The sequence below is a fragment of the Leptodactylus fuscus genome, chromosome 5 (assembly GCF_031893055.1).
Source record: "Leptodactylus fuscus isolate aLepFus1 chromosome 5, aLepFus1.hap2, whole genome shotgun sequence".
NCBI lineage: Eukaryota > Metazoa > Chordata > Amphibia > Anura > Leptodactylidae > Leptodactylus > Leptodactylus fuscus.
The window spans coordinates 202835150-202852785 of NC_134269.1; the positions used below are offsets into that span (position 1 = coordinate 202835150).

The window sequence follows — 17636 nt, forward strand, 5'->3', positions numbered from 1 at the left end:
AGTCTAAGGCTGAGTTCACACGGGGTATTTTGGTCGGGATTTTGAGGCCATATCCGCCTCAAAATCCTGACCAAAAAGACGGCTCCCATTGAAATCAATGAGACCCGGTCAGTTTTTTTTTTCCGGGAGCGGTTTATTCCGGCTCCCGGGAAAAAAACCGGACATGCTCATTCTTCAGGCCAAGTCGCCTCTTGAATCTGCCTCCTCCCGACTAGGCCCATTCATTTGGGCCTAATCCGGAGCGGAGTGCACTGCACTGGCTTATTTTGCACTCCGCCTCCGAACCAAAAAACCCCATGTGAATCCATCCGTAGTGGACGTCACAACAATCCTGATCTAGTCAGAGGTTACATATTGAGTCGTCTTCCTGTTTCTGAAGTAATAACTGTGCCTGGGCAAATCTTTCTTCCTGTCAGCAGATGTTCGGCAATTGCAGCGGTTTACCGCGCCACGCCTAGCGATATGACAGCTCATACTAATATGCAAACCCTGAGAACATTTCCCTGTAATCTGAAATAATTTGCACTGCTCACATTCATAAGCCAACAGAAATAAAGCCGCTGTGTATCTTATGACTTGGAATAATACTTCCTTTTACTTTTGCTTTCTTGTAACAATGACATGAAACCACAATGGAGTCATACTGCCTAGTCCTGTACAGAATGCAGAAAGTGTGCCTACAATAGCCTTATAGCGGGTAGAATACAAGAGGCGGAAATAGACTGGCAGACAATTGGGTATCTTCTACCAACCCAGTCCTCACCATGGTACAGAGAGACCTCGCTTCTGGAGAGAACTTGGCCGAATATTCTTCTTGGCCCTCTTTAACAAGTCGCTCCACCTCCTCCCGCTTTATCTTCCTCTTCCTCTGCTGGAATGGAGATTGTCCTTCAATCATCTCATACAGTAGACAACCAAGCGCCCACCAGTCGGGGCTGAACGTGTAGCGCTCATTCTTCACCACTTCTGGTGCTAACAGAGAGAAAATTGTGATCTAGAAGTTCTTCGTAAGTAATTCTACTCGTCATGCTTCGGCATCTTTACTCACCCATATAACCGACAGTGCCTACTCTTCCTTTAATGGTTTGGCCCTCTGGGATGTGCACCGCAAGTCCGAGATCTGAGATCCGAATGTGCCCTTGGGTAGCAAAAGACAAAGTATTGGTAGTCAGGCGGCCATTTGGGACACAACCTTCCGACATTTTTTAGTCTAGAAGGACAAATCTATCCAGAATTGATCTTTTGACATGTTAGATATGATATAGATATCTGGATAATCCATTCATCACTACAGCACAGATTTACAGCACCAGAAACATATATTAGCTACTGAAAATCCATGACATAACCTCATGGCATGTAAGCACTCAGGTCAATGTCACTTTGCTCAGATCTTTGCGTCACCGCTTTCCATTGATGTCATGTCTGTATGCTATACCCTTTGGGGAAATTTCCCCTTTAATAGTCCCCCCCTTAACTAGTGTTATGTAATTCTTACCGTCATCATCCAGCAAAATATTTTCTGGTTTCAAATCCCTGTTAAATAAAAAAATAAAAATGTTAAGTATACTATGTGGGACCAGTAAAGGTGGTGTTATACAATGTGGGTGCCAAAAAAGGGATAATATACTGTGTGGGTGCCTAACAAGGGACAATATACTGTGTGGGACCAGTAAAGGTGGTGTTATCCTATGTGGGTGCCTAAAAAGGGACAATATACTGTGTGGGTGCCTAACAAGGGACAATATACTATGTGGGACCAGTAAAGGTGGTGTTATACAATGTGGGTGCCAAAAAAGGGATAATATACTGTGTGGGTGCCTAACAAGGGACAATATACTGTGTGGGACCAGTAAAGGTGGTGTTATCCTATGTGGGTGCCTAAAAAGGGACAATATACTATGTGGGTGCCTAAAAAGGGACAATATACTATGTGGGTGCCTAAAAAGGGACAATATACCGTGTGGGACCAATAAAGGTGGTGTTATACTCTGTGGGTGGCTAAAAAGGGACAATATACTGTGTTGGGTCCAATAAAGTTGGTAATAGATTGTGGGGGCCAGAGAAGAGGGTGTTATACTGTGTCAGTAAAGGGTTTTTCTATCTGCAACTGGGGGGGCCCATCATGGAACCAAAGATGGCCGGGTTGAGTATTTTTTGAGGGAAGGAGATGGTGCCTTTCTATAGGTCATGTCAGGCAGCAGAGGAGCTAGGTTCACCCCTGAATCTAATAGAGCATAGCTAAAAAGCAGCCAGCCATGACTTAGCATCTCGAGGGAATGCCTTCCTGCTATCTGACTTTACAATGTACTGTTGAGTTCCTTTTTCTCTATGACATCTACGCATTGAATCATTTCGGTCCAAGCCCTTCCACATTGGCAGCTCCTACCTTACAATGTCATTACCTATATACTATTCTCTCTTCTTGTAGATCCTGAAGTCCGCAGCAGATTTCTGCAGCATAAAATACCGCTCGTTCCAGGTCAAATCCAGCCTCCCCCATGTGATAAATGTGAAACTTCAGGTCTCCACCGTTCATTAGTGTTAGCACCAGACAGAGGGCATCTTTAGTCTCGTACGCATAGGCCAAGCTGACCTGCAGTATAAATGGGACAGGATAAGGATTCATCTCCGCATTGGTTACATGCTGAAATATCTCGGCCTGGTTATTCGATGTAAGATCTGTACAACACTTCAGCGGCATGGTTATTCGGGTGGAGAGTAAATATGGTTAATGCAGCAGAAAAGGGTTAATCCATTATTAATGCAAGATGAACTATCACAATGCGTACATGTGTATGTACAGTGTGCTATGTAAATCCTTCATATGTAAGCAGAAATGTAAGAATACTGGTAACGTTTAAGAAATCGACTCTTATACAACACTGCCCTCCATAGACAAATTACTAGATGGCATAATATGATGAAAACATTCAGTGGATGGATTACAGACAATATGCCTCTAAATAGAAGATACCAGGAAAAAAACGGGACCTGTGACCTCCTGTATTATGTACATTTTAATAATTGTATTTCCCATAACAATTCTGGAGCATCTCAATTGACAACAGGCGGTTTTATATACTGCCAACAGTGCGCTGAATTCACGGTTATGCAATAGATATCAGTGCCGTTTCCTATATCTCCCCACTGTCAGAAGGGAGTTCCTGACAGTCTAGCTGGGCTGTGAGGAACGCCCCTCCTAACAGTACTCGTCCATAGCTCTGTACTGTCAGAGAGGGCGTTCCTTACAGCCCAGCCATGACGCTAAGTTGTGAGGAACGGTCGCTCTTACTGTACTCCATAGACTAGTACTAGGAGGCGTTCTTCATAGTTAAGGCGGTAGGAGCGCCCCTTCTGACAGTATAGGGCTTTGGACGAGTACAGTCAGACTAGACTGTCAGGAACGCCCTTCTGACAGTGGGGAGATATCGGAAACGGCACCAATTTCTCTTGCCCCGGGGCACATGACGCTGAATTCAGCGCACCGTCGGCTTTCTAATGGTATATAAATCTGCATGCGCCGAGTACACAATAGGTCCTCTTTAAGGCCGCATTTACATGTTTTTGACATTTGTTTAGCAGGTGCAAACAGACAGCCATATAGAGACACAGAGTCAATACAATGGATGTTTTTCATGGCTGTTTTGCATCTCGGTCGTGTGCATCTAGCCTAACAGAGTGTGACCATGTCATGTCATTTTACCATTGCCCTCCCCTGGACCTACAGATGGATCTGTACTTACTACAAACCTGCTGTTGACTCTCTCTAGGATCTGTTTTTCATTCAAGGCCATGGATTCCCCTTTCCTTTTTTTAATGCGTTTCTTTTCCAGTTTCTTACAGGCATACATTTTTCCTGTTGCTCGCACTTGGCAGGCACAGACCTGTAACAAGACGACATCTCATTTATTAAGGCATTTTATATTTTCTTCTTATTACAGGTCATGTGACCTTGGGTAGCCCAAGCAATCTATAATAATATACACCAGAAACCATGGAGTGTACGCCAGCTTCTAGTTGATGTAGAATCCAGTTTCTCAAGCTGGCAGGTATATATTGTGTAGTGATGTGTTGCTTTATTTATATACCACATCATACATTGAGTGGGCTATATACCGTATATACTCGAGTATAAGCCGAATTTTTCAGCACAGTTTTTGTGCTGAAAAAGCCCCCCTCGGCTTATATTCGAATCAGCCAAAAAAAACAAAAAAAAAAAACCCCTCCCCTTTCCCAGCATCTACTGCACCCAAAAACTCCGACCATTTTAATTTTTGAAATTTTCCAGTAGCTGCTGCATTTCCCCCCTAGGCTTATACTCGAGTCCCAGTTTTTTGTGGTAAAATTAGGGGCCCTGGCTTATATTCGGGTCGGCTTATACTCGAGTATATACGGAAGTAGGGGTATATAATATAGGCCAACCAGCCTTCGATCACCCCCGATGAATCTGACAGTGGGGTTACACACCCATGTATGGTGGACATCCATAGGATGTCCACATGCTTGTGGTATCTCTTGATTTGTATACGTTGCGGGTGTTTGTTCAACCGAAGTCCTGAATCTGAAGGTTGTGACACTGTACACACACAGGAGGAGGTCCCTTTTATGCAAGGGCAAAGGATGAGTCATGGAATGTTTTTAAATGTTTGTGGTTTTGTATTTGCTGATTGCAAAATTTTTTCTGAATAAAGCTTGCACAATTGGGCGTGTTTTTTTTTTTTTGCTTCTTTTGCTTGGTTATACACACTAGAGTTTTTACAAAATGCCAGCCTTGGTACAGTTGATGGAAACGTGTCAGGGTAATTTGGGCAAAACGAAATACCCTATGGACTGGGGATTTAGTATCCCAAATAGCCCTGGTGTAAAAGCTTCCAAGAAAAAAAAAAAAAAAAAAAAAAAAGACTTCCATTGACTGAACAGGAAAAGCCCAACTGAGCTTCATTGCGCATGCGCAGCAAAACTTAGGTGTAATTCCCCCAGCTTCACTGACACCTTGCAAGGGCGCCAGAGATGTATTATGAGACTCAACTCTAGGTAGGTTTTTTATTTTTATGTGAACAGCTTTACAACAGGGCTATTCAGGACACTAATCCCCTGGTCCATAGGGCCTTGTATGTGTTTGAGGATCCATTCATAAGGAGTTTTTTGGTGAGGAAAAAATCCACTTCAGGAATTAGGAAATGGTTTTTTGAAACAGTTTTTGGAGTGTTTTTTGAGGCTTTTTTTTTTTTTTTTCCCCTTCAGCACAGTGTATGGACCTTGAAAAACCGCTAGCGGTTTTTGCCAATTGCGCACCCAAATCTGCCATGTGGATTTTCCGCTTCCCATTGACTGTGTTGATTTTTGCAGGTGGAATCCACCTAAAGGAAGCTTTTTTTTCCTGCTAGAGGAAAAATTCCACGAGTGGCAAAAAAAAAAAAAAAAAAAAAAAGCAAGCGGAACCCATATGGGGAGGTGTTTTTTCCATGTGGTTTCTGTTGTGAATTAGGCGTCAAAAATCGGTGCCAAAAAACTATGTGCATGGACCCTTAGGGCTAGTTCACAAGGGCTAAAATGGTCAGGATTTTGACGCAGAATCCGCCTCAAAACACTAGAGTCCTCTGTAATCCGCTAGCGTTTTTTTCCCGCTAGGGGAAAAAAGAAGGGACATGACCTTTCTTCAGACGGATTCCACTTGAAAAATAAAACGGGAGTCAATGGAAGGCGGAAAAACCGTGTCACGGTTTTTGGACGTAGGATTGGTAAAAACCACGACCAAAACCGTGAGGCGGTTTTTCCACCTCCCATTGGTTTTTTCAGGCGGAAAAACCGCCTGACGATGTCCGGAGCAGATTTTTTCCTAACCAAATTCCTCGACACCGTGTGAACTAGCCCTTATTGTTCCAAATAGCCCCCTGACAGGGCCCGGTTAATCTCCACCACAGAATAATTTCATAACATGTGAACACGTCCCCTTGTACTACAACATACATGCGCTTATACTAAAACCCTGTATTTCCTTTGCACTACAGAAACCGCAGTAACCCCAGTGACCTTTAGATTTTGTTTTTGCTGCATAACAGAAGTCTTCAGTGAGATTTTATAAATGTGTATTTTACTTTCCAATTTTTGCTTTAGAGGAAATGCGTAAGAAGAACTGACGAGGGATTAAGTAACCATGGTTCTCTAAACGAGATCTAGACCACGGGGCCACTTCCTGCAATCTCCTTCCAGCCGCACAAACGAATAAAGTGCGCGCTTCTGTGCAAGTTTTAGGCAGGTGTGGACAATATACTGCAAATGCTTTCTGAAATAGAAGGGTTAATAGTTTATATTTGTCAATGAGAAATCTAAATGAAATCAATATTTGGCGTGCGCAACGTTTGCCTTCAAAACAGCAAACAATCTTCTAGGTAGGAACTCGGCAGCTTGGAGAACTAAGCACAGATCTTCTGTGCAGGTAGGCTTCCTTTAAACCTTCGGTTTCATGTAATCTCGGACAAACTGGATGATGATCACACCAAGTATTGATTTTAGAGATGAGCGAACACTAAAATGTTCGAGGTTTGAAATCCGATTCAAACAGCTGCACACTGTTCGAACGGGTTTCGAACCCCATTATAGTCTATGGGGGGGAAATGCTCGTTTCAGGGGTAGGCAACATTTGATCAAATTCTACTTACCAAGTCCATGAGTGAGGGTCGGGCTGGATTCTTCTCCCTGCGCAGCGTCCTCTTCCAGCCTTGAATTCACTCTGCTAGGCATCGGGCCTAGGCAGAGCCAACTGCGCATGCCCGTGCGGACATGCGCAGTCAGCTCTGCCCAGGCCCGATGCCTAAGGAGAGTGAATGCAGAGCCGGAAGACGCCGCGGGGACGCTGTGTAGGGAGAAGACTTCTAAAGGTAAGAGAAGAACCAGCGTTGATTGGCAATGTATAGCATTCTGCCAATCAACGCTGGTTCTGCATCGAATCTTAACTTCGAACAGCTAGTAGTATTTGATCGAGTACGAGTATTTCCAATACCGTAGCATTCCATTGAACACCTACTCGATCGAGTACTACTCGCTCATCTCTAATTGATTTGATTTAGATTTCACAAAAAATAAACCATTGGCACTTCTATTTTTGAGGCTACTTTCTCATTACCGTTATTAATGTCCTTTGCTGTCATTCGTCATAGAATTCATCATAGAACAAGAACATAGACAGCAACAGATATTAACTGTGGCACAGTAACAGACATAGAGGCTCCTCTCTCTTTGTCCATCCGTTCCCATTGATAAACATGATGGATACGTTCAGAGAAGTAGAACAGAAGACTATTTCTTCCATTACAAAAGTAAAAAACATGATGGGAAAAAAAAAAAAAAAAAAGAGTCCGCCATATTTATTACATTAAGGTGAATGCAGGCGGACACTAGATGGAGGGGTCTCAGTCTGCATCTGTCATTCAATGTCTATTGCCCTCATCTAGTAATGGATGAGAGCAACGGACATTAAATAACGGTAGTGTGAACTTACTCTTACCCTTGCTATAACGTTTGCACACTCCTGTAAGTACACGCTAGTATGACCAGGTTGTCAGTTGCCTAGGAAAGTTCTGCTCATGGTGGCGAGAAGAACCAGTTTGATAAAACTTTGCATATAAGGAGATGCATTTAAAAAAAAAAAAAAAAAAAAAAAAAACTCTCAAAAACAAAAACACTTTTATAAACCGGCATAAAGTAAAAAAAAAACCCCATAACGTACTTCTCCAAAACCGCCTTTTCCGAGGACTCTATACTGGCGAAATGTGTTCTTTGTGACAGGCTCCCTGCGGAACAGCGATTAATAATTAGTAATATGCGATACAATAAATATAAGAAATGCAGATATTAAGATATACAAAAAAAATAAAAAATAAAAATTACAAAATACAGATTTAATTTTTATTTTTAAATGTAGATTGTGAGCCCCATATAGGGATCACAATGTCCATTTTTTTCCTATCATTATGTCTTTATAGAATGGGAGGAAATCCATGCAAACACGGGGAGAACATACAAGCTCCTTGCAGATGTTGTTCCTGGCGGGATTCAACCCAGGACTCCAGCGCTGCAAGGCTACAGTGCTAACCACTGAGCCACCGAGTTGCCCCTGATCCAATTTTTTTTATATACACACACATATACCTAAATACATACATATACACACACATGAACAGCACCACCTACTTAAAGGGAATGTATCACCTTTATTTTATTTGACTAATTAAAACCAGATACTGATACATATTTTTTCAATTTTGTTTCTAATGGTCCATAGAGAGTTGTGGTGAGCTGTGTCCATCTCCTAGGTGTGATGCTTTATCTATATATATGTAATATCTTTCAGTGTATTCTTGCCTGGCCCTATTCACATCTGTGTTTGAGTTTCCATTTGGGGGGCTCACTTGGAGACCCCCTGAACGAAAACCTATACGCATTAAAAAGCGGTTAGCTGGGAAAACCACGGACCCCATAGACTATAATGGGGTCCGTGTGGTTTCCGCATGAAACGTGCGGAGAGATAAGTCCTGCAATCTCTGCATGATTCAAATGTGTTTTTAGTCTCCAGTCTTCATCAGCTTTTCAGTTCATTGTTCTGTTCCTAGGATGGATCAGAGCAATGGAATGAATGACACAGCCTTATCTGCTTCTGGGCAGGTATTTTGTGCTGCACTGAGGTACATGGCGGTTCTGGGCAGCTATGATGTGAAACCCTGGGGTACTTGGTGCTGCTTGGGGGTACTTGCTGGTATTTGGTTTGCACTTCTGGTTGTTATTTAGCCCCTTCTAGCTCATATTTTTTCTCTGGTGATTTCCCAACGCTGGTGACTTGTTAGTCAGCGGAAACGGTTTGTGAATAGGAAGTGTCAGCTTATTGTGAGGCTCAGTTTTCGGTGTGTCACTGCAATATTTCGGGGATTTCTTAAGTAGACAGTGACATGTAAAAGTGACATGAAAAACAAAAAAAAAATAAATAAAAAAAAATATGTGTAAAAACAAAACAAAAAAATATTTTAATTATTTAAAATTTGCCGATGACACATTCCCTTAAAGGGGTTATCCCAGTTATTAAAATGAATAGTCCATCCATTGGAGGGGACTCTCAGCAATCTCAATGAGAAATATGAGGTCCTGGGCATTACACCTAATGGTAATCCCACAATGTATACAGTACAGAGGCTGCGGTGCTCACACAAGCATTGCAGAGCCTGCACACAGCTGATCAGCAGGGGTGCCAAGAGTCGGGCCCCCCACCGATCTCCTGTCAAACCATCAGTTTTAATAACTCTGATAAACCCTTTAAACAAGACAATACAAAGACTGCTAGAGAACCTAATAAGATCTCACCCAGTGGCATAAAACTGGAGAACAGTAAGGAGGATTATTGCACAAAGAAAAAAACATAAAAGGAGAAGAAAGAAAAACAAAAAGATTCAGCTATAACTGTCCTTATTGGTCCTATCTCATCAAGAGGTCACGTGTATAAATATACAAAAACAATAATATATTTGGTGTGCAATGACTCTCTACTCGCCTCATATTGTTATACCTATACCGTTACTCACCTCTCCAGCCATTTCCACTGTAAGAAGCGGTTGTAATACTGGCTGTCCACGTAATCCGAAAATGGAGCCATGCTAAGGAAGTCATGGACAAGTCTGCAAGAAACAAAACGTTAGAAGCATAGAAGCGAGGTGTCGCCCTTCATCTCCACATGACCGCTTCGTGTGTTTGTGTCTAACTTCATTTCATGCATCTGTAAATCTTTCCTTTCACGCTATGAGCTAAATAACATTATCCTGGAATGAGATGCAACCGTGTAACTTACTTAGAGCAGTCCTTAAAAAGTTCTTTGCAGGGATTGTTTTCTAAACTCTCTTTGCATTTTGTGACCAATTGCTCGGGGACCTCCGTGATATAGTCTTCACTCTGACCAAACAAAGACAAAGAGTAGAGATGAGCGAACAGTAAAATGTTCGAGGTTCGATATTCGTTTTGAGTAGCCCCTCAATATTCGACTACTGGAATCGAATATCGAACCCTATTATAGTCTATGGGGAAAATGCTCGTTTCAGGGGTAGGCAACGTTCGATCAAATTATACTTACCAAGTCCACGAGTGAGGGTCGGGCTGGATCCTCCGAGACGTCTTCACCTTGCAGCGTCCCCGCGGCGTCTTCCGGCTCTTCATTCACTCTGCCAGGCATCAGGCCTGGGCAGACCCGACTGCGCATGCCCGCACTAGAGGCAGACATGCGCAGTCGGCTCTGCCCAGGCCCGATGCCTGGCAGAGTGAATGAAGAGCCAGAAGATGCCGCGGGGAAGCTGCACGGAGAAGACTTCTAAAGGTAGGAGAAGAACCAGCGTTGATTGGACGACTGTATAGCATTCGGCCAATCAATGCTGGTTCTGCATCAAACTTTTACATTCGAACAGTGAGTGGTATTCGATTGAGTATGAGTATTTCAAATACCGTAGTATCCGATCGAATACCTACTCGATCGAGTACTACTCGCTCATCTCTAACAAACAGTCATGATGGGGTAGAGACGTCTAGCCATGAGGAACAGTAAAGAAGGACACATGTCCCAAAATAAGATGAGCAGCTTTTTGTAATAGGATATAATATTCTACCTATTGTATACACGGATATGTGTAGGCACTACGGCTATTTCAGACTGTCAAAAGTTGTGATAGTATGTATTGTAGTATTGTATTGAGTCTTTAAAGGGAGTCTACCACCTCCACCGAGCATATTCACCTGACATGGTAATGATTAAAGGTCCAGGGGAGGTAAGTGAATATAAAACCCAATGTTACTAACCTGTCTTGGTCTCCTGTGTGACTCCATTCTGTTTTCAGTCCTCTGTAGTAACGGCATAACTGTGAAGTCATTGACAAGGGCTGAAAACAGAAGGGCGTTGCGTTGGAGCCCAGGAGAGGTGAGTAACACTGGTTTTTATGGTTTGTCTAATCATTATACTCTGGGATCTGAAGAGACCCTACAGTACAATAATATTTGGTGGGTGGTGTTCCTCCAAAATTTCAAGTTCTACCAAACCCCAATTTTTTTTAAAATGAAAACCGTAGGGGCCACGATGGGACATAATACTGTGTGGAGGGGCTGCTGTGAAACATTACACTGTGTGGAGGAGACGCTATGGGTCATTATACTGTCACCCGTGTATCCTGCATGTCTGATTGTTTTTTTTCTATTTATTTCTCATATATAAAAAACTTGATAGTCTTCAGTAGTTGATACCTTTTTTAATGGCTAACTAATAATGATGACAGATTACAACGTTTCGAAGCTCTGGGCTTCTTCTAGAGGTATATCGAAAAAAATTTTTTCTGAAGGATGCATATTTCTCATATAGTCTTTTTTGGACTTTAGTATCGCTCCTTCCTATTGTTATTGTGCTGGAATCGCTATAGCCGAGCATTCTCTTATCCAAGATGGCGCGGTAGTTTTTCTGCACATGTGCATTGGCATACTATGGGATTGGTGCCCATAATTGGAATGGAACTCTCTATACCAACACAAAACAGTTTCCCCTCTGGACAAGCAGAGTAGGCCTGTATAGATGCTGTTTAGGGCGCATTCTCATTGACTTTCGGGAGCACAGGTCAAGGCGTAAGTAGTTATACATGAGGTACGCCACATGTGATCAGTGTTTGTCAATGATAAGGTATATGGTGATTTCCATATATAAGTATTACTATTGCACCGTTTTGGATTCTTGTCTGAATGTATATTACTATACATATGACTGACTATTTTTTGCACATTGGCATATTAAGAATCAGGCTCCCGATCAAGTTGCACATGGAATAAATAGCACTCACGCCAAGGCGCCACTATGGTTGTCTATTGCACCTATGTATTTTCTATTGCTGCAATAAAAAGAAAGGACATTTTTGGGAGTGTTTTTGCAATTTTAATGTGACTAGTTACACTTTAAACCTGTAACAGACTTTTGAACAACATTTGCTATTGTGTCATTAATAAATATTGCAATATACTTTATAATAAATTTTGTCTCCTTTCTGTGAAATCCAGTATGGTTTAATTTTTTCCCCTTGCTTCTGTATTGAGAGCTACCCTGTTTCCGGTGTACAGTGTCTAATGTAGGGGAAATAGGGAGGTCAATTCAAACCATTTTATCTTGGGCATAGCAATGTGGTTCTAGTATAGTAGGAAAGAGGAGATTCTCATCTTTCATATGACACTAAGGCTGCAGTTCTACCTGTATTACACAGTCCAGTCATATTAATATGACTAGCGTCTACTTTTGACGTCAACGTTGCAGAAGGCAAGTGTCATCAGCCATCTGGGTGCACTCATCATTGTGGAAGGCACGATGGATCAGCACAAGTATGCATCTATCCTTGCGGACCATGTTCTCCCCAACATGCGAATTGTTTTTCCTGAGGATGATGGCATCTAACAGCAGGACAATGCCACGTGTCATAAAGCCCGCAGTGTACGTGTGTGGTTGGAGGAGCACCAGGATGAGTTTACCGTACTCCCTTGGCCGCCACCAAATTCCCCGGACTTGAACCCAATCGAGAATCTGTGGGACCACCTCGATTGGTGGATGCTCAACCACGTGGCCACGGCCCTGGAGTCGGCATGGCTCAACATCCCAGTGATCATCATCACAACATCCCCTATCATTCTGCACATCTCGCAGCGGTCCGCTCTGCCAAAGGGGGTTATTCTGGATTTGACCGGTAGTCACATTAATGTCACTGGACTGTGTACTTCCAGAGACATCAGTCGAAAAAACACGACTGGGAGCAGCCGCATATAAATATCCCAGTCCTGACTGTGTTTCCAACCAATGATACCTCTGCAAATAATACAGGTAGAAATATAACAGATGAGAATTTTCTCTTACATATGACACCAGGATCATGTTTCCATGTTTTATAATGCCCGAGATAGAACTATTTTCCCTTCATTACACACAAGCCTGTACATTGTGAGATTCAGGGGTCAACTCTCTACAGAAGCAAGGGAAACCATAAAGAAATGCAAGATTTCACGGAAAGGAGACAAAATGCGTTATTAAAGTATATTACAAAATGTAATTTATTAAGGACACAGATACTGTTTATGCATTAAAACATGGTATACTATCAACTGTCGATCCAGACGTTTGAATAAATTACATAAAAATCACAAAACAATTGCAATTGTGTCCTAGTTTCTGGTATGCTAACGCGTTTCGAGCACAGTTCACTTCAAATTGAAGTCAATTAGAAATGTTACACATTTTCCGTTCAGACATGATGAAAGGCCACTTGAAGGGTGGAAATCTAAACAAGGCGCATGTACCCGGCCTTGCTTGGCAGAAATCTCTGTGTACACTGCAGTGTGGACAGTTGTCTAGTGTTTGTCAACAGAGCACTAACATTACAAATCAGCTAAAATCTTGAAAAGACACAACGGATAAGGGCATGGTGTAAAGAAAAGATCACAGACGAACATTGAATGCATTGGGCTGTGACTCATATCATATATATGCGGGTTGTTTTATTTGTGCAGGACAAAGTGGATCGGGAAGCTTTATGCGGAATGGCTTCTCACTAATTTCAGCTTAGTGTATTAATATATGAAACGCGGACGACATAGCCAGCTATACAAATATTTACAAGCTGTGTACAAAGAGGTTTTGCCAGGGCACTCCATAAAATAAGCAGAGGCTATTGACACAGCAGCCAAGTTCATCCTCATATAATCGGACACAAACATTATGCAATAAGGAAGGGACTCGTGCCATGCCAGGCAAACGAAAGTCAAAGAGTGACACCTGGAACAAAAAGGTCGCATCTCAACCCAATAGATACGTATACTATATCCTGTGAGGCCCGGGTTCACATCTGCATTCGGGTTTCCGTTTTGGGAGTCCCCAAATGGAAACCTATCGGCATAAAAAAAGCGGTTACCTAAATAAACCCATGGACCCCATAGACTATAATGGGGTCCGTGTGGTTTCCGCATGAAAAATGAGGAGAGAAAAGTGGTGCTTGCAGGAGGGGGGTCTGCAGGTAATTTTTATGGAGATAGGTTTCCATTCGTGGGAGTCCCCAAGCGGACTCCCAGAACAGAAACACGAACGGAGATGTGAACCGGGCCTGAGGAGGATGCAAAGAGAAAGCTGTTCCAAAAGCAGCATGCTGTGGGTTCTGTAACAGAAGCAGCTATGTACAGGCGATGCACTCTAGAGCAGCAAATGGATAGGACATTTTTAATGAAGTTATAGCAACACTGTGTAAACAATAGGCGGAATAAGTTCACATAGCAGTCAAACAAAGCATTTCTAAAGCAATAGATTTAGAAAAAGTGAAAAAGTCTTCATAAGCAACCAGTATAGATAGGATCCTTGAGATGGGACAACCCCTTTAATGTGGTTATCAGGAAGAGGCACTACAAGTATGAGAAAATAATAGGATGTAATATTCTCCAAACCCCCCCCCCCCCCCGAAATATGAATATGAACTCCATACATGGCTGCACGATATAATTCTATTGGGCATATGTTAATATAGATTCCAGCCAAACTCCCATGTTAAATGGTCACTAGCCATAATAAATAGTCAGCAACAAAACATATTCTGTACTAAGTGGTGGCCATTGTTATGTGCAGACCAGTGACGTAAATTCTGCAGCAGCGCTTGCCCCGGGGCCAAGGACCTTAGGGCCATCCCTTGTTGTAGTAACCTCAATAGGTACCTGGCCCTCTTAACTTTCCGATCCCCGCTCCTGCTCATGGCTGCCTCTGCCTCTGCATCCTATATCACATAGTATAAGGCCGTCCTGTGATGGGATTAGGTTTACTGTACACCAAATTGGCTAAAACTAAAACGGTTAAAAAAATATTTAAAAAAATCCAGGAATTTTAGGCGTGAAATTTACAGACGAATCAAAGATCCCTGTAAGACATTAGCAAGTGACAGCACATGGCCTACGTTGAAAGGATTTCTCAGTCTTGTTTTCTTTGCAATAAAACTCATTCACTAGGCAATAAAAATCCAATAAACGCTCTAATAAACTTTGTGCTTTAATTCCGAACGACATCATCGCCAAATATAGCTCAAAGCCACGCAAAATGCACCCGTCAGGATGAGGGATTTCAGGACGGGAGGAATTAAAATAAAGGGACCGATAAGACTCCACATTCGTTTCAATGGGTTCCATTTTACGTGCATAGAATGGAACCCATTGAAGTCAATGGGCGTGTAAAATTCAGCACCAAATAACGTGCCATTTTCCTCCATGTCAATGGACCCTTTTCAGACAGTGGATATTTAGTCTAGAAGGGGCTGTCCAGGCCCAAATTGAGTTTTGTTTTTTTTTGTTTGTTTTTTTAAATGTAGATTGTGAGCCCTACATAGAGCTCACAATGTACATTTTTCCCTATCAGTATGTCTTTGGAATATGGGATGGAAATCCATGCAAACACGGGGAGAACATACAGACTCCTTGCAGATGGTTTTTTGCCCTTGGCGGGATTTGAACACCAGGACTCCAGTGCTGCAAGGCTGCAGTGCTAACCACTGAGCCACCATGTGGCCCCTCCAAATTGAGTTTTCATACTGATGACCTATCCATGGGATAGGGTGGGGTTCTGACATCCGAACACCGCACAGATCAGCTGTTGCAGCAGCTTACGGGTGATGGAAGTTGATATTGAACGGACTGCACCGATATTATTCAAGTAATAGGAGTGCAGTTACCCAGAAACACCAATATGCAGTGGACAGGGCTGCAGCACCCCTCCTATTGCTTAAATAAGAGGGGCACTGCATAGACTTCCCATCCGCTAGCAGCTTCCAGCAACTGGAGGCTACCGTAACAGTTGATCTGTATGGGATCTGGTTCTCGGACCCCGACAGATCACATACTGATGACCTATACTTTGGACAGTACGAAATCTCGATTTGGGCCCCTATTAAACTATGGGAGACAGACTTTTGGCACATTGTGTGGTGCACTGTTCTGAATATTAAATGATGATAAATCTTATGGGGTCAATGGCCCCCTGCCCTGTACGCGCTCACCACGCCCCCATTTTTGGGAAAGTGGTGTGGGTGGTGCAAAAACTCAAAGGGCGCCCTTTGAGTTTTTGCACCACCCACACCACTTTCCCAAAAGTACAGGCCAGGGGCCAATGACCCCACACGATTTATCATCATTTACACTAGAAATCTGAGTTCCTTCTAGGTGTGCGGCCCAGCCTCATTTATGAAAGGACTTGCGTCTCCTTATATATGAGGCGCACCCTTTACCGGCTCCGGGGTTGAAAATACCAGTCTCCATAAATCTTCCCCAAAGAGTCAAAGGAGGCCGCAGGTGTATTTACTATTCATTCCACAGCTGACAGATTTTTTGTACTGTAAATCCAGAGGGGCCCTTTAAATGTACTATAAACAGAAGTCAATGCGACGGGTTGGGAACAAACCTATGAACCTACTATATTAGGCAGTAAACTGAGGCTTCAATGACATTTTCTTTAGCTGTATGACAAACCTGGTGTAACCCTTGTCTGTAAAGTTTTTCTTGCCAGTTTAACAGGGAGATTACAAGGACAAAAGCATAAGTGACAACACGCACTGCAAACAGGAAACAGCGTAGGTATTGATCGTAACCGAGCGTTACATAATGGCATACTGAAAGATTGTTGTGTACTCTGTGTTGGGTTGCTACAATTCCCAGAATGCAACTGAAATGAGAAGGGAACCCTGGAAAATTGTCTGCACAACTATTACGTATTTGCTTCCGCCATGTTCCACCTTTTAATCGTAAGACGAGTCAAGATCAATTTGATTTACACACTTGAGTGGGGCACGACTGTTTTCCCTTTGTAACTGCTCTTAGGGCCTATTCACATCTGCGTGCAGGGAGTCCGCTTGGGGAAACCTATACGCATTAAAAAAACGGTGGACCCTGCAAACAGCACTTTTCTCTCCACGGAACCACACAGGCCAATTATAGTCTATGGGGTCCATGTGGTTTCTTTAGGGTCTGTTCACACTGAGTTTTGGCAGCGAATTTTGGTGTGGATTCCACCTCAAAATCATTGACTTCAATGGGAGCTGCTTGCTTCTTTTTTTCCCGCTAGCTAGTAGTGGAAAAAAGAAGCGAGCTTCTCCATCTTGCTGCCGATTCCACGGCTGACTCAGTCGTGGCGCGAGGTTCCCTCTCGATTAGGCCCATTAATTCAGGCCTAATCCGGAGCGGAATGCCACGATGGAATGTTCACACGTGGAATGCAAATTCCACCGTGTGAACATACCCTTAGGTAACCTCTTTTTAAAGGGATTCTACCATTAAAACATTTTTTCTTGTGGATAAGACGTTGGAATAGCCTTTAGAAAGGTTATTCATCTCTTACCTTTAGACGTGGTCTCCGCTGCACCATTCCTCAGACATACCGGTTTTTACTGGTATGCAAATGAGTTCTCTCACAGAAATGAGGGCAGGCCCCAGCGCTCAAACAGCGATGAGGGAGCCCCTACCGCTGCCAGAGAAATGTCTCCAAGCACCGCCTCCCTCTTCATCCGCTGCGTCATCTTCAATGTCTTCTGGCGCAGGCTCGTAACTTCTAGCAGAGCAGATTG

At 42.9% G+C, this 17636-nt stretch overlaps 1 protein-coding gene across 1 annotated transcript in view; it reads right to left on the bottom strand.

Moving 5' to 3' along the window:
* Nucleotides 1-17636, bottom strand: part of GRK6 (G protein-coupled receptor kinase 6) — a 32028-nt gene that overhangs the window by 7669 nt on the left and 6723 nt on the right. The window contains exons 6-13 of the mRNA XM_075274998.1: nucleotides 9839-9939; nucleotides 9576-9668; nucleotides 7733-7796; nucleotides 3747-3887; nucleotides 2406-2596; nucleotides 1499-1536; nucleotides 1049-1138; nucleotides 764-972 (exon numbers count right to left, since the gene is read on the bottom strand). Of these exons, the coding sequence (XP_075131099.1) occupies nucleotides 764-972; nucleotides 1049-1138; nucleotides 1499-1536; nucleotides 2406-2596; nucleotides 3747-3887; nucleotides 7733-7796; nucleotides 9576-9668; nucleotides 9839-9939 (927 nt within the window). The remainder of the gene's footprint in view (nucleotides 1-763; nucleotides 973-1048; nucleotides 1139-1498; nucleotides 1537-2405; nucleotides 2597-3746; nucleotides 3888-7732; nucleotides 7797-9575; nucleotides 9669-9838; nucleotides 9940-17636) is intronic.